Below are 17,238 nucleotides of genomic sequence, written 5' to 3'. Positions count from 1 at the left end.
TTTATTTTTTTTTTTGTAAATATCCCCTTTATTAGTTAGAGCATAATATAGCTATCTAAAAAATTCACAATTTTTTTTTTCCATTGCTATATAAAGTTGATTAATAAAGCCCTGTAAAGTTATGACATTTAGATCTTTTTTTAATTTACCATTCGCACCATAACTTGTGTAGACCAGACCCTCTAGTCAACAAATTTTTTTCAAATTGTGTGTGTCGGACACCGACACGTTCTGATATGCTGTCAATATTTTGGGACTCACGGTCAACGTTCTGACACATTTTAACACATTTTTTTGACACGCTGTTAATTTTTTCCGACACGCGATCAACGTTTTGACACGCATCCGACATGTTTTTTTATTAACTAAAAATAAAAAAAATAATTTATAAATCAATTTTTTTATGTTATGAAATTTACATGAAAAATTAATAAGATACGAAAAATTATTTTTGTTTATATTTATGTTATGAAATTTGAACATTTGATTGGTTACATGACTTATTATATGTTGTTATATGCATCAAATATAAATTATATTATATATATTAAAAATATTATTTAATATCAAACGTGTCCCAACGTGTCAAAATATGACATTTTTTAAAATTAACGTATCGGCATATCGTGTCATATCCCATATCTCATGTCAGTATCGGTGCATCATAACTAGAGATGGCAAAGTGGGCGCCCCGCCCTACCCCGCCCCACCCCGCCATCAACCCGCCAAAAATTAAGTCAGCCCGCCTCGTTCCGCTTTTGAAAGTGGACTCAAAAACTTAGCTCGTCCTGCCCCGTTTGGCGGATTGGGCGGGTTGGTCCGCCAGCCCGAGTCTATTTTACACTGATCCGCCTCGGCCCGCCTATGCCCGCCATCAACCCGCAAAAAAATGAGTTCGCCCCGTCCCGCCCCATTTTTGAGTTGAGTTGAAAAACTCAGCGTATCCCGTCTCGTTTAACAAATTGAACGAGTTGGCCAGCCGAGCTGAGCCCGTTTTGCCTGCTATAATCATAACCTCTAATCTTATCATGGCTGATGTGAATACATCAATGAAGAAAGTACCTGTAAAGTTTTCTTCCCAGCTGTTCGGGGAGAAAAGTTTTGTTACAACCGGACCACCAAAATTCGGTGGTCTTTTTACTAAAATGTAATTTTTTTTTTTACAAATTTTTAAAAAATATTTTTTTGAAGTTCTAAAATATTTTCCTTTTCAATAAAAGAATTATTGAGTTTCGGTGAATTCGGTGGTTTTGGTATATTAAAATTTTTCTCCCATTCGAACCTATCTTGTCAACGAGCAAACTTTTGGTATATTCATTTACTAAAATGGATAATTTTTTTTTATTTTAACCCTTATTTTTTTATATTATTTTTTATATCTCTTTAAACTTTTCCATTTATTATTTAATAAATGAATGTATCGAGTCTGATGCATTCATAATATTAAAAAAGAAAAAACTATTCTTATGTCACATGACATACGTTTTCTCTTCTACACATTCTTTGATAACTGTGTTACTTTTTTATTTTATTTTATTTTTTCAGGTGGAGGAGCCCATTAATTTGTCTCTATGACATGAGATAACTATCTCCTTTAACATGCGATTAATAAAACCCTATTAAAAATATGAGAAAAAGACTTTTCATATTACATGAGAAATCTCCTCTTCTACCACTCTCACTTCGATGTCCGTGCCAATCATTTTTTTATTTTTATTTTTTATTTTTTTCTTTAAGGTGAACTCCACTCATTTCTCTCTTTGTAAGAAAACTTGAATTTTTTATGCAAGATGAGAAATTGCAAGTCCTAAAAATATTTACCTTGGCAACATAGAGTTTGTCGTGGGAACTCGGAAGTGAAAACTCTTTGAGTATCAAAGTACTGACATCACAAAAATAAAGTAGTCAAATATAGACTATTAATCGGCATATCAGTCAAATCGTATACAAACGTTATCTGGTTTTTTCACTAGAGTTTATAAATAAATATAAAATTATAAAGTGAAAAATTAATATGAGAATGTTTATTTTTGTTTGATCCTATATGTATATAATATAATTATAGCATGGAAAATCACTAATTTTATTTTTTGATTATATAATTATTATTTTTTAATTTTTAATTTATATTTTTTTTGTCTTTTCATATTTTCAAATTTTAAAAACAAATTGAAATGTATCCACTTTTAATAATTTTAAAAAATACTTACTCTAATAGCATTCAGTTACAAAGTTTTGTGGTTATTTCATTTCGCCTTAACATATTCATCAATTCAATGAATACATTTTTTTATTGAATATTTGATAATATTATAAAATTTTAGAAACCAAATTTAAAATCACTTAATTTGAAGGGTTACTTACACTACACGGGCTTTTGAGATCCAGTGGGCCGAAAAAGAGTAACCATATTTTGCTTTGTTGTATAGACTGTAGTAGTAACCGAAGTGAGAAACATACTTGCACGGCAAGAACAACAAGAACACGACACATCACATCACTAGCATGTCCTGGGAATCCTTAATGCCGACCCCAATCCAAGTTAGGAGCCCAGACATTGATGAGTACGATGATAGTGTTAAAGAGAAACAACTCAATCACAATCCGACCAGTTCAATGGAAAATGAATTGCAGATTGTAAGCTTGTCACCATCACCATCATCCTCACCTTTCAAGCTTCCAGATGATTGGATAGTGGAGGCAAAGCCCCGTCACTCTAACCCCTACCACGTTGACAGGGTGCATTTTCCTCTTCTTTTTGTTTCATGCATGCATGTCTGCACACTGCATAATCAGGCACCACACATATTGTTTCTAAATTTGTTGGAGGCGGTGGCAAGTCGCAAGTGTTGAATAATGTCAAATGTTGTGCTTGCTGGGTTTCGTTAGGTGTCAGATCCCTTCTTAGTAATTATTTTTAATTCAACGTCTAGGGATTGAAATATTGGATTTGGTGAACTGCTCAGAGAAGCTGGTGCCATTTCTGATATGTGTTTGAAAAAACGTCCCATAAGTATTTTGAGTATCAAGATTGAATTTTTCATTCTCAAGAGAATTTTTAATAGGAGTTCTGAGTGTCACACTGAAAGTTGATGTCTGACACATCATGGTTATATGCAATCTCTTCAAGGGTTAGTAGTAGGTTTTAAAATTTGGCATTACACTGTAGAGGAAGTGATAATTCACTTGACAGAGTAAGACCGTTTAAAAGTTTAAATTTTTCCCTATATATCCATTTAGTGCTAATAATTTAATGTATTGGGTAGGTAAAGTCACACTTGATTCAACCCTGTAATAATCTGCACCCAAAAGATGGGAAAGCTAGTTGTTTTCTCTTGCCATGCTTTATTTCTAAAGTTTGCACATTTAGTTTAGGTTCTCTGTTCCTATATTTTGGTACATTATCATATTGTTCTCACGTTATTTATTGAAATTCCATTGTGGTCATTTCTAAAACCAGGACCATAATATTTGGATATTATTCCCCTTATGACACGATTTGATGTTTTTTTTTTTTTTTTAAATCTTATTTGTTCAGTATTACTATGAGCCAGGCACTGGAAGGAGGTTTCGTTCTCTGGTATCTGTTCAGAGATATCTAACACAAGAAACAAGAGACTATGTTACTACCGAGAGAAAGAAATCAGAAAATGAAAACACTGTGAGTTCTGATTTTGTGTTTATATTATTTGCAAGTGTGTCTCTTTGTTAAAGTCACACGAAAGTCAAATTACTTTGTAAAATATTAACAGAAATGTTCTGAGTGAACAACAACTACAATGTCGGGGTTGTAATGCAGGTGTATGGAGAATGCTATTGGTTGTATATGGGTCTGGAATGATGTCAACGGTGTAAGGCAAAAGTGTATGGTTGAATATGGCTTGGTAAGCATGGACGAATGCAATGTGACTGAAGTGTGTCCTTTAGGTACTGTAGGTGTATTTATATGGACCTTGGGAGATAGTTATCATGGTGATCGTGAGCTTAGTGCGGTTCAGTTAGGGAGTGATCGTAGATTCCAAAGGGTGGAGGAGGATCGTGGGTACAGCCCCACAATCCGGGTTGGTAGGTTACGGTCCAAACTGGACTTTCCCTACCCGGATGGAGGAGTCTTCAAATCCTCCAAGTGGGCTTAGCCCGTTGGGCTTAGAGCGAGTGGATCTGTCCAGGTATATACTCGGAACAAGAAATTTGTGAATGGTAATCAGTAGCATATGGAATACAGTGGAATCTGTCATGATATTTGAAAAGACAATGAAATCGGTCTAAATACTCAGACAGAACCTGGAGATCTAAAACTTATAATATTTACATTTTTAGATATAATAATAGCAATTCCTGAAACATGAAGGCCACATCTCCACTTATGTGCCAATACTGCTGTAGATGCAGGTCGTAACTCTCTAGGGAAAATACCTCATACGTTAAACAACCTAATGATTGGGTTATTAAGGAGAAGCCCCATAACTATGCTGAAGTCACAGACCGGGTATTTCTATTTTACTAAACACTTTATTATCTGGGGTATATTCTGATATGTAACTTTTTTTAAGAAAAAAGTTGTGTTAATTAGGCTTATAAGACTGTAGGAAGAAAAAAAAAAAAAATTGCACTTAATTATTCAGCTGTTTACTAATATTGAACCAGATATATATTGTTTGGCTGCATGTTTAGGTAAGGGTGCAGTTTTTGTTTTAATGAATACAATGGACATTACATTCATTATTGGTATGAAAAATGAGTCACTGCAAAAGCAAATAAATAAAGGCAATATAAAAAACTCTGCTGCTGTAGCTTGGGTCTTATTTGGACTAGGTGTGAGAAATGGGACTCCCACTTATAGTGGAAGCTCTCCCCTCTTATCAGCTAGGATTTAGTAGTCAATTGTGCCTGGTTTGCTCACCCCATAACATGGATGGAATAGTAGTCAATTGTGCGGTAATAGTGGCGTGCGCCGCGCTGGTTGCACTTTGTAGTGTCTCGCCGCAACAATCTGCACCGCACCAAAACGCAATAGCGGCTGCATTCGTGGCCATTTTGCATGCACTTCTCTCCCTTTCCTCCCTCTATCTCTAGCAAGCTCTCTGGCCTCTGTTTTTTTATTTTTAAAAGAATATTTTATTATTTATCTTTGTATTTTTAACTTTGAAGCTCTCTGTGTCTCTCTCTTTGTCATTATCTTTGTGTTATAGACTCCTTAGAGCAAATTTATTAACTGCATTTGTCTATACATACTTGTGATAAAACTGCATTTGTCCTGCATTTTCCATAGTGACAGACCCAGAGATTATGTTTAGTGGGGACAAAACCAATATATAAAAACAAAATTACATAATTAATTTCCACACACTGAATTCAGCACATGATACATAGAAATATTGGCACTGCAAAAACAAGTAATTGATAATGAGAATGTAAGATAAAATGTTAAAATCAGAGGCAACAAAACTCAGTGGCTACTGGCTACTTTTCAAATTTTTTTTTTTAATAATTTGTTGTGTTACTTGTATTGAAGAATTATTTTGTTACTTGTTGATGCATTTGTCACTGTCCTTATCCTTGTTTAAATAGCATTCTTTGATTTTTTATTGATAAAAACAGAATAATACAGTTAATGGATTTTAGTATTTTTCTATTGATCTATTCCACTATTTCTGCAATCGCAACCCATACTATAGCATTTTTTAGGGCTGGCCGTTACAGGCCGCAGTCCACATTTGATAACTTGGGAATGAACCACTCTTTCCTATCTAACTGTTTTGATGTAGGAGTGATAGTGTCGTATTGGCTGGGTGTGAGACACAGAACTCTCATTTATAGTGGAGGCTCTCACCTCTTATCTGCCTCACTATTAAGTTCTATCCTTCTATATATTTGTTTGGTTTGAGTTTGGGATAGGAACTTAATAGAAGCATATTTTGCTCTTAGAAGACGGTCAAATGGACAAGCATTTAATAAGAAAGAAAAAAAATCTGCTATTGTATTTTTATTTTTAGTTCTTGTCTTTGATGTAATTAGCTTAATATTTGGCAATAATGATTTTCTGCAAAAATGGTTAAACTATCCTCTCATTAGCGTATGAGAATTGCCTTAATTTCAAATTATGATTGAATACAACACACAAACAATTTCAAACTTCCTTTTTTTCAAATTATGATTGAATACAACACACAAACAATTTCAAACTTCCTTTTTTTTTGTTCTCTTTTGGACAAAGTTTTTTTTTTGTGTATTTTCCTTTGGCAATTTTAAGCTAACATTTATTGCTCTTCATTGAAGCCACAAACACACTCACAAAAACACGTGTATAAAGAAGTTATGGCAACCTGTCCCCCTCCCCTCCAGCTGCTTGCAGTACCAAAAAATAAAAAAATAAGTCATGGAGGTGTAAGACTATTAAGAGGATGTAGACTTGTGTGGTTTGAAGTTCTTTCAATGATTTAATCTATGCTATATTTTCTGCAGACCTACATAGACTCTGGGACTCGGTTCCGTTCCTTGAGTGCTGTTGAGGAATATTTAACCGGAGAAAATGCTTGTGCTGATACATTCGAGGTGCTAAAACCAAAAATTACTTTCAGTTTGACAATTAATAATCTGGTGGCATCAACATATTTATGCCTTTTTTATCACTATCTAATTTATGCTTCCTTTTCAGTCAGTGGTGAAATCTGGCACTGCAAAACAAAGTGCTCGTGGTGGTGTGAAAAGTTGCCAAAGACCGGTCAAAAAACACTCTTCAGTTGCTAAAGAAGACAAAATCACTCTAAAGGTAACTAAACATTCTATTCAATCTACAGTGAGTTTCAAAACTATACACTTTCAATGTAACAACAATTGAATGTCTTTTAAAGCAGTCTAAGAAGTCTGATTCTCCGAAGAAAATGAATTCGAGAAAGGACAACAGAGCTTCCATGCATAACTTATCCGAACCACCAACAAAAGTAAGCTGGGTTCTATCTGGTCCTGGGGGCTTCTGGAGCCCTTTCGTAGATGATTCTATGGTACCAGAATCTGAAAAGCTGAAATGGTCTGAAGCATTTGTACTATCCATTAATGATGGAGTTATTAATGGACTTAATAGCTGAGGTAAGCTTAAAATAAGTTAATACTGCTTTCATGTAATTCCACACCTTCAAAAGCACTGAAAGTTACTTGTTGATTCCATTCAGCTTTTCAGGGACTACAATAGAGATGAAAGAACATATTGGTGAGCATGTGCTGATACCATGTAGCTTAGATTGTAAATCAGATTATCTACGTGACTAATCTTATAATCCGTAAGTAGAGATTTTTCTATTTCACTTATTGTAATGTAGAATTTTTTGTTTTTTGGGTTGCATCTCCAAGCACCTGGTGAGGGTGAAGGATTGAAGTTTCGACATCACCAGACTTCAATCTTTATTAGGACTAGGACTAGTGTCAATTGAGCTATAAACTCGTTGGCAGTAACAAGTTTTGCTGAGAGACAGTTTATTGTACGGTAATAAGGGTGTCTTCAAATTTGCCGGATGATTGTATCTCATGCAGTCATGCTCATTAGCTGAATCAACATAAAAAAAAGTAAAAATAATATACAATCTGAGAAAAATATGTCTACTTAACAAAATTAAAGTGTCGAATACACCTGAAAAGAACATGTCCCCTATAACATCAAATTTGTAGATCATGATAATAGCTTTCAAGCTTTGTTCATTTAGACGTGGTACCACGGACAGTTGGGAGAAGTAGGATTTCTATTATTTTAGGAGGTAGGATATATTTGGAAAAATTTTATATGATTCCGGCCCATGTTATTTTTTCTTGGTCTCACTCACAATCAAAACTTTTTTTTGACTATTTTATCCCTGCTTTTTCTTTTGTTTTCCTTTTTTGCCTTTTACACGTGAGAGGGAGCATTAGTAAATTTTATGGGACTAGTCTATGGAATAACTTCTCGATATATTTATAACTTAAAAGTTTTATAATCTCTCATTACTAAATTTTAATTATTGATTTTTACTAATCTAAATTTAACGGTTATAATTTATTGGATATTTTTTTTAATAAATTATAATTGTCAGATTGGTGGAAAACTGGAAATGAACAATTAAGCATTATGAAGGAAAACAATGGTACAATTTATGTTGGACGCTGTACTCAAAAAATAAATAAATAATGTTAGATGTTGCTTCAAGTTTTTTTTAGATAAATCACAAGTATCTTTTATGGGAGGAAATTTTGTCCGGAATGGGTCTAAGATTAAGATTTTAAATTTCACATCATTTCGCATTTCACCATTTTTAAATGGGTTTTATAAGAGTTATGTGGCAAAAAAATTTATTTATTGCAATTTAATTAAATAATTACACATTTATTACAGTTTTGGAAATAATTACGGATCTATTGCACAATGTGACGTCTTTTTTGGGCGTCACATGTGACGCCTCATTTAGGCATCTCTCACCAAGGGAAGACGCCCCATTGGGGCGTCTCTCATGAGGTGTTGACACGTGTCATTTCTCTCTCCAAAAAAAAATAATTTAATCATAAAACTTCTGAAGGCCATAACTTTTGACTCGAGTATCCAATTCAGGTAATTCTTTTTTTGATTTCACATAACTTTTCGAGATCTACGCAATGACATCTCATTTGATATATTTTATTTCTCACAAACATAATTTAAATTTGCAAGAATGGTATTATAAGAGCGTTTAAATCCACAAGCCTCTGAGTACTAGATTTGTGATTTAATATAAAAAAATAAAGATTTAGTTTGTGATTTAAATTTAAAAAAATCACATTTTTTAATTTTTAATATAAAAAATAAATAAAGTTTTGGTTTGTGATTTAAATTTAAAAAAATATAAAAAATTATCATTAATAAGGAAAACAAAATAAAGATTTGATTTGTGACTTAAACTCAAAAATCACAAATCTAGTACTCATGAGCTATTATAAATCTCTAAGTAAGAAGGATTTTATTTTATTTTATGTTTATTTTTTTGAAAAATCTGTATAATAAAAAAATAATTAAATAAATATTATAAATATCTAAGTAAGAAGGATTTTATTTTTGAAAACCATTCAGAAGCTATAATTTAAATGGCTTTAAAGAAAAAAGTCATAAAACAGAAGGATGTAACTTATGATACCGTATGATTCAAGATACGAAAAATCAACCAAACGATACACAATACGAATTTCTGTTCAATAACATTGTACACTATTTTTTTCAAACACTTGGTTTTGGTGTGTTTGGTGTTGATTCGGAAAGAACTAAGAGACTTTTAGGTTTAAACGCTCGTATAGTACCATTCTTGCAAATTTAAATTATGTTTGTGAGAAATAAAATATATCAAATGAGATGTCATTACGTAGATATCGAAAAGTTATGTGGAATCAAAAAAAGAATTACCTGAATTGGATACCCGAGTCAAAAGTTATGGCCTTTAGAAGTTTTATGATTAAATTATTATTTTTTTTTAGAGAGAAATGACACGTGTCAACACCTCATTAGAGACGCCCCATTGGTGCGTCTTCCCTTGGTGAGAGACGCCTAAATGAGGCGTCACATGTGACGCCCAAAAAAGGCGTCACATTGTGCAATAGATCTGTAAATACTTCTCAAACTGCAATAAATGCGTAATTATTTAATTAAATTACAATAAATAAATTTTTTTGCCAGAGTTATGTTGTAGAAAAAGTGATTATGTAATGTTATAGAGATTCGTTTTGCGTGCCGTAATTTTCTTTTTTTCTTTTTCTTCAAAAAGTGTGGGCCCCACATAATATTGTGTGTGTAGGAAATTTTGTTGTGTCATGTTAAATGACAAATGCAAACCCTTTTTAAATCCCATGTACGGATCAGAGTATATTTTTGTTCACCAACTTTCCCATTAAAGTAGTACTATATAAATTATTTTTGTATACTAACTTGTTATTTTTTATATTTTCTCAATATATATATTAGGGATATGTTATATTTACAAACTTTTAAAATTATACTATGTACTTCTAGGAGTACATTCCTAATGGAGTCTATTCCTCTCTTTTTTTTTAGGTTTAATGGAGTCTATTCCTTGGAGTACATAATATAGTTTGGAAGAGTTTGTAAAAATAAAAAGGCTTGTAAATATAGCATTCCTCACACACACACACACACACATATATATATATATATATATATGAGGTAGGATCCTTTGACACCGGTGTCAAATTTGAAATTTGACACCTCATCTGAGAGCCATTAGATCAAAAAAGATCAATGGTGTCACATGCTTACAAATCAGAGCCGTTGATATTTTTTGATCTAAAGGCTCTCAGATGAGGTGTCAAAAATCAAATTTGACACCGGTGTCAAAGGATCCTACCTCATATATATATATATATATATATATATATATATATATATATATATATATATATATTGGTAAACAAAAGTTTAAGTGAGATTATGTACCAATGCTTAGGTGTAGTCACTAAATTCATGCCCTTGAGGAGTATGGACCAATCCCTTAGCCAACTGTGTCCACCTTTATTGACAAATACATATATATAGGGTCAGGATCATTTTACACCAGTGTAAGTTACACTCTTAATCTTGTCCGTTAATCCACTTATATCTAAGGGTTCAAATTTTTCAGTAATGTGAACCATTGGATACAAGTGGATCAATGGTCAAGACTGAGTGTAAGACTTCTAACTCTTACACCGGTGTAATAATATCCTGCCCTATATATATATATATGGTAAAATTATTTCTGCAACCGCTTTACGTACAACAACGGCAAGTGTATGATTATGATTTCTCACATTTAATGCTTTTATCTTTTATATGGTTATGATTCCCTGCATTTAATGCTTTCACGTATATATATATATATATATATATATATATATATATATATATATATATGACAAGTATTTGATTGTTGCACGTACAGCAGCTGCAGAAATGTAAATCCATATATATATATATAGAGGTAGGATCCTTTGACACCAATGTCAAATTTGAAATTTGACACCTTATTTGATAGCCGTTTGATAAAAAAAGATCAACGACTCTGATTTGTAAGCATGTGACACCATTAATCTTTTTTGATCTAACGGCTCTCAGATGAGGTGTCAAACTTCAAATTTGACACCGGTGTCAAATGATCCTACCCCATATATATATATATATATATATGGACTTATCATTTCTCAAACTGCTTAAGATAACTTTATCTCCGGCTACTAAATCATAACTGTACAAAAATGAATCAATGGTGATAAAGGAAAAGAGAGAAAAATAGAATCATAACCATTCAAAGGTGAATTAATTAATATAAGAAAATAAATAAATAAAATGACGTAATTTTGGGATGACCAGAGATAAATATATCTCAAGCAGCTTGTTGACAAACCCTTAGGCAATTGTGACCACTTTGTTGACAATTGGGTAAATGGCAAATATATATCTTAACTAAAAATGTAAATTGTTGGGCCAATTTTTTTTTTTTTGGTGAATTAAAAAGTATATTTGAAAAGTACCAGGTTAAATTGAAATAGAATTTAAAAATAATAAATTGAAAAAATATATTTAGATGAAAAAATGTGTAATTTATAAGAGATGTATGCATAATTAATTCAGGTAAAATTTAAAATATAAATTAAAAGAGAAAAACTTTGAAATTATAAATAAGACATGCATAATCAATTCTCAATAATTTTAATGTAAAATTTAAAAGAAGTGAAATAAAGAATAATATGTATCATTCTTCAAGGGATAATAAATTAACAAATTAAATCACATTTAAAATAATGTATTTTAATTTAATATGTAACAATGGAACAACTGAGGTTTGAAAGAAAACAATTTTGAAAGAAAAAAAAAATTAGGAGAGCACATACATCTAATATTTAAAAATAAAAGGAAATTTTTAAATAGATATCTTAAAAGCAATTGTTTTGAGAGTATAAATAATTGAAATTTGAGAAGAAAGAAATTTTAACTAAAAAGAAATTTTTGAAATAACCAATAATTTAAGAATTTAAAACTCTAAACAATAGTGAAGCTACATACCTTAAGGAAAAAGAGAAACTTATTTTACTCTTAACAATAAGGACTTTATTTTATTATATAAGAATAAATTATATGTCACTTTAATTATTTTACTTAAAGCTTACATCAATAAAGGGTTTAATTATGATCCAATGAGTTTTTTGTTATATTATTTTGATCATGAGTCGCCACATTTTAAAAGAGTTTCATATTTTAATTACTTGTTATCATAAACAAAAGGTTTTACAAGGAAATGTTCATAATATTTTTCAACTAACAGAGTAATAATCAACTCCCTTTATTCCAGTGATAAATTTATGCTCAATGCTGATGTGAGTTTACCAATAACCTTATCTTCAACCATAATTTGGTAAACCTGCAATGTTCACCCTGCCATGCACCATCCAAATTATTTACAGTCTAGAAATCAAAGAGAGGGACAACTATATCATACGAGATGTTTTCCCAGAAACTTTCATGATTCCAGATAATATACTGAGCAACCAAAAGCTAGTAATGGACAAACAAAATCATGGAGGCAACCTTCGAGTCAAGTAGAGAGACAAACTTTCTCTTAGTGCCACTCCCTTGTCGTCTACAGCTCCACAAATCAGTTGTTGGTAACCTGAGTCATGATCATGAGACAAAGAAAGTTCATCCTGCATTTCATCTTGCATGTCAATAACAATGTTGTGAAGTATGCAGCAAACAAGAATAATCCTTGGAAGACGGTGTTTGTCAGGCCTCCACATCATTCCTTGAATGATTTTCCACATCTCCTTTAACCTTGCCAGTGCTCTTTGTGCCACCATCCTTGTTGCCAAATGCAGCCTGTTAAACTGTGCTTTTGATTCTGGGAGAGCTTTCCCTTCAAAAGGAACAACAAGGTAAGGTAGAAAAGGATAGCCTGAATCACCAATTATATATTCCCTTATTTCTGATCCTTCAGAGAGCTCTAATCTCTTTCCATTCAATCTCTCCCCTTTGTCACAAAGTTTTTTGAAGTTTGAACTCTCGAATATCAACCAGTCCTCCATTTTACCTGGCCAGCCAGTGACTATGTCCCTGAACCTCATGTTAGGATCCACTATTGCTTGCAAGACCATGCTATGATTTTTCTTATGATCAAGCCACACATTACATGAAGGTTCTGATGCAGGTAAACACATTGTGATGTGAGTAGCATCAATTACACCACAGCAATTGGGGAGGCCTCGTATTTTCTCAAATTTGGTTTTGATTGCATTCATTTCCACTTCTGTTGAAGGCCATTGAAGGTGATGAAGCCCCCTTTCTTCCATGGATTCCACAAATCTCCAAGTGACTTGTGAAACAGTTGAGTGGTTTAGCCCAAATGAATCACCAATTGCGACTAGTGAGTCACCAGATCCCAGTCTTCTCAGTGCCACAGCTACTTGATCAAATAAAGACATTGGCTTGCCACTAGTGAACACGAAATGTGCAGATTTTGTCATCATATCATCCTTGACAAGTGAACATATGTACTCAAACGTCCTTCTGGAGATCTTGAAAAATGATTCGAAGCTACCCAAACACTTCGATGCAGACTGCTGAAGACCTGTCAAGCAACATGTGTTATAACTTCTAAATGTTAACCATGCAGACTTTACTTTCAGATGTTGTTTTGGATGATCTTTCAGGTCATGCAGGACTGAAAATGCCAAGGCACGGCAACTATCCTTCACTATCTAAAATAGAAAAGAGTCAGGGGAAGGAGCTAATGCTAAGTGAGAAAATTCACGAGCCTTAAATTTTATTTGTGAAATCAGTGAGAGTCATTTCATAACAGGAACAAAAAAAACATCAAAACAAATGAAAATGTTACACATTATGATTTAATTCGTGAGGTATGAGGCCATACAAACTGCTACAAAATTTATCATACTAACTAATTGAGAAGGATGTAGTATGTTTATTGTCTGGTCAAGTAATAGATTAATTTAGACATAACTTCTGTACTTACAATAAAACTGATTCAGGCGAGATAAACATAAAAATAAGTAAGGATTCAGGATAACAGATTTATACATGAATCTGAAGAAAATATAGGTCACGAAAACATGCATATTAACAATAATATGCCTGAGCTTCAAAAATGCATTACAATTAAATTCACCAGTTAGATTACAGATTAGAGGCTAGCTGCGAAAAAACCTTGTCTGGTCTTGGACTTCTATACATGTAATTGTATCCAAATCATGTTCCTAGCAATAACATTATTCTAGAACGCAGTAATTCTGCTGCCTAAATATATGTCATTATAAAATTTATAGTACCCACTACATATCTGTTCTGGGTATTGAAACAAAGAACATGAAAATTGGCATCACTAATGCTCACACAGCAAAAAAACACCAAAGTTATATGAGATCTGCGAATGCATGTTAAAAAATAGCTTAATCTAATCAACCTACATAAAATGGCATTTACTCTCTTTTTTCCTCATTCTTTTGTTTGATTCTCATCCCATTTTTTAGTAAAAAATTAGGTAGCTAAAGGATGTTTCTAGTTGCCTCGAAATTATGGCAAATCAAAAGCTAGTCCTAAAAGATTATTTTACCATGACTCGTATGTTGGCTATAACCTATACAATCGCCAAGCTGCTTATTTATTACTGTAAACAGACACAAGTCACAATATCATATACGGGGGTTGATGCTACTTTCCAAATGTACTTCGTTAAACCTTTTGGCACATTCAGTTCAAGAAGAAAACAAATTACTTGCAAAACTTGATAGATTTCTCAATGTTCTTTGATATTACTTTGCAATGATCTTTAAGCAATCAATCAGTGTTGACCAAAATCTGAGTTACCGATTCTTCTAAAATAACACCTACCATTGTATAAAATAAATTGTAAGCTTTGCCAATTGATTACTGGCTGTGACATAATCAAGCAGCAGAAATTGAACTAAATATCAAGTAATTCTACTTACAAAGGGTTTCATAAATGTGGTCTAGAATATTAAAAAAATAAAATGAATTCTGCATGATGATCATACATCACAAAGGTGAACCATTTCAAAACTATAAAGAGGATGAACAGTATTATACTAAAATATCATAAACATAAAATAGTCAACGTAAAATTGTGTGAGCAAATATAAGCTTGAGAGGAATACTGTATCTCATTCTACAGCAAGTTACCTACTCAGTGTACCTCATCACAACAAAATTTGATGGTCATCACTCCTTTAACATTCTAATTCTACAAACCACAAGATTGTTTAACTAAGTATAAATAGAATAAACAGAAGAACACCAAAAAATCATTTTGTAGAGAGAAGCATACAAAATTAACCAGCAACTGAAAGCCCGGCTTAGCGTCACTAACTTGCATAATAGTGCTTTTAGCACTATACAACTTAATAAAAACTATACACCAAGCACAACAACACCTTGAAACTAGCCAATCAAATCACGGATTCAAAACTAGAAAGATAAAGCACAACAACACCTAGTGAGTACGCCTTCTCATTTTCTCCTCTGTTAATTCTTCTTCAGTTACAGTAAATGATGAGAAAATTATTTTCTACTTCCTCATTTTGAATCCCCTTGCTTTCTATCCTTTCATTTTCTTTTCCTCCTTATTTTATTTCCAAACAATGGCTAGGACCCAATACAATTCCTTAAAGATAAACCAAAAGCAAAGAATATAACATAAAAAATGAGTAGCATTAAGAGGATAGCTTATAGAAGATACTACGAAGATTTAAAAAGTCTGTTCTGTTGTTCTTCCTGCATAACCACATCCCCCCTTTTTCTCCTTAAGTTTCTTTCACTCAGTGAGTCTAATAGTCCATGCATGCCAATTGCAAGTACCTGACTGTCATACTTAAGGCTGCAATTAACCACTTGAGTTGAACAACAATAATTCAATGTGTAGGCTAAAACCCAAAACAGTGACTTTGAACAATTATATCAATTAAATTAACTTAGGTTAACTTGCTAATAGAACCAGTACAAAACCATAACTAACAAAATTCAGCTCCCTTCTCTATATGCTGGAAGTCTAATGAATGGAAAGCAGAATGACAATAAAGCAATGCACAAAATATATTGTGCATTCACTACTACTTAACATCATTATAAACTTTTTTATTTGGTTGGAAAAAGTTTAGGGGGAGGAGAGGCTACCCATTCCACGGCCACCAGCAGTAAATTTTGTTTTTGCTTTAATGAAATCTTGAAGTAAAAATAACAACAAATTATAATAAAGTTCTGAAGCACCTTGTATGGGGATCATCATTCTTTCAATTGGTCACAAGGTAGATGGAATACATACATATCTGATACATGTGTTACATATGCTTTCTTTTATTTATTTTAAAACATCAAATTAAAATTAATTAGCATTAGAAAGTTAGAAAACTCTAGAAATATAAAGCCGGAATTACAGCACACTGACTACACTAATTCCAGCACCAAGAAGAAAGTATCGTTCTCCCTTGGAATTCAGTATACATCCATAATGTAGTATAAGATACACAAACCTGTTCACAGTTAATTATAATGCAATTATATAATGTGATTAAACATTCCTTGATTGGTAAGATAGCAGCACGATCACAATGACAAACAACTTGAAAGTCAAATTAGGGATCCTTAGCTTATTTATCAAAATGCACATGTATGATTGATTCAGTGTACAAAAAATTCAAATAACAAAAGGAGCAAAACTGAGATTTGGTAAAATAGAGATGAAAACCAAGGCATTCATCATAGCAGAATTCATCAGCAAAAGCAATATACCAAACATAAAACGAAGAGAGCAAACATCAAAGGAATTGAATACAGTGAAAGTCAAACGAAATCTACCATTCATCCTATTTGACAACTCATCCCACCAATCTTCAGACCCTTCTTTGTCGGGTGACCCAGAAGCAGAAGAACCATTTTTGTCATGCTTCTTCTCTGGCTTTCTTCTCTTTTTCAATCCTCTCACAGGACCCATCACAAGCCACAACAAGTTAATCGAATCACAACACTCTCACGATTTGGATGGGGGCAAAGACTGCAAGAGTTCACAGGTAAAGAGAAGAAAAAAAAACACAAAAAAAAAAGAACCAAAAGAAGATTCATTATTATCATGATAGAATGAATAACAAAACTCACCAGTGACCACCATAAAACTCAGAGAATGATAGGGATAGACATGTCAACAAGTTGTAAGAGTAAGAATAATGGTTAGT

The 17,238-nt window shown here is 32.6% G+C and overlaps 2 protein-coding genes across 2 annotated transcripts; one reads left to right on the top strand and one right to left on the bottom strand.

The window, feature by feature from the left end:
* Positions 1-2,471: 2,471 nt before the first annotated feature.
* LOC133315021 (methyl-CpG-binding domain-containing protein 7-like) lies at positions 2,472-7,477 on the top strand. Its single transcript, XM_061516565.1, has 6 exons — positions 2,472-2,739; positions 3,539-3,661; positions 6,466-6,555; positions 6,659-6,772; positions 6,858-7,089; positions 7,173-7,477. The coding sequence occupies exons 1-5, from the start codon at positions 2,506-2,508 to the stop codon at positions 7,086-7,088; spliced, it is 792 nt and encodes a 263-aa protein (XP_061372549.1). The 5' UTR covers positions 2,472-2,505; the 3' UTR covers position 7,089; positions 7,173-7,477.
* Positions 7,478-12,333: 4,856 nt separating this feature from the next.
* LOC133315018 (protein ALP1-like) lies at positions 12,334-17,025 on the bottom strand. Its single transcript, XM_061516562.1, has 2 exons — positions 16,865-17,025; positions 12,334-13,604 (listed from the first exon to the last, which is right to left on the bottom strand). The coding sequence occupies exons 1-2, from the start codon at positions 16,998-17,000 to the stop codon at positions 12,556-12,558; spliced, it is 1,185 nt and encodes a 394-aa protein (XP_061372546.1). The 5' UTR covers positions 17,001-17,025; the 3' UTR covers positions 12,334-12,555.
* Between the last annotated feature and the right edge of the window lie 213 nt (positions 17,026-17,238).

This window comes from Gastrolobium bilobum, unplaced genomic scaffold, assembly GCF_033153095.1.
Source record: "Gastrolobium bilobum isolate Gb01-03AN ecotype WA unplaced genomic scaffold, APGP_CSIRO_Gbil_v1 utg107053, whole genome shotgun sequence".
Classification (NCBI taxonomy): Eukaryota; Viridiplantae; Streptophyta; class Magnoliopsida; order Fabales; family Fabaceae; genus Gastrolobium; species Gastrolobium bilobum.
The sequence above is the reverse complement of the archived record's forward strand: the minus strand, read 5'-3'. Positions and strand labels throughout refer to the sequence as shown.

Bases quoted from the DNA above. Each gene is read 5' to 3' on its own strand.
- LOC133315021 (XM_061516565.1), top strand. From the start codon at position 2,506: ATGTCCTGGGAATCCTTAATGCCGACCCCAATCCAAGTTAGGAGCCCA. The intron at 6,556-6,658 runs GTGCTAAAACCA...CTTCCTTTTCAG, and splicing joins CTTGTGCTGATACATTCGAG to TCAGTGGTGAAATCTGGCAC. The intron at 6,773-6,857 runs GTAACTAAACAT...CTTTTAAAGCAG, and splicing joins AAGACAAAATCACTCTAAAG to TCTAAGAAGTCTGATTCTCC.
- LOC133315018 (XM_061516562.1), bottom strand. From the start codon at position 17,000: ATGGGTCCTGTGAGAGGATTGAAAAAGAGAAGAAAGCCAGAGAAGAAG. The intron at 13,605-16,864 runs GTAGATTTCGTT...GTTGCTTGACAG, and splicing joins GTTGTCAAATAGGATGAATG to GTCTTCAGCAGTCTGCATCG.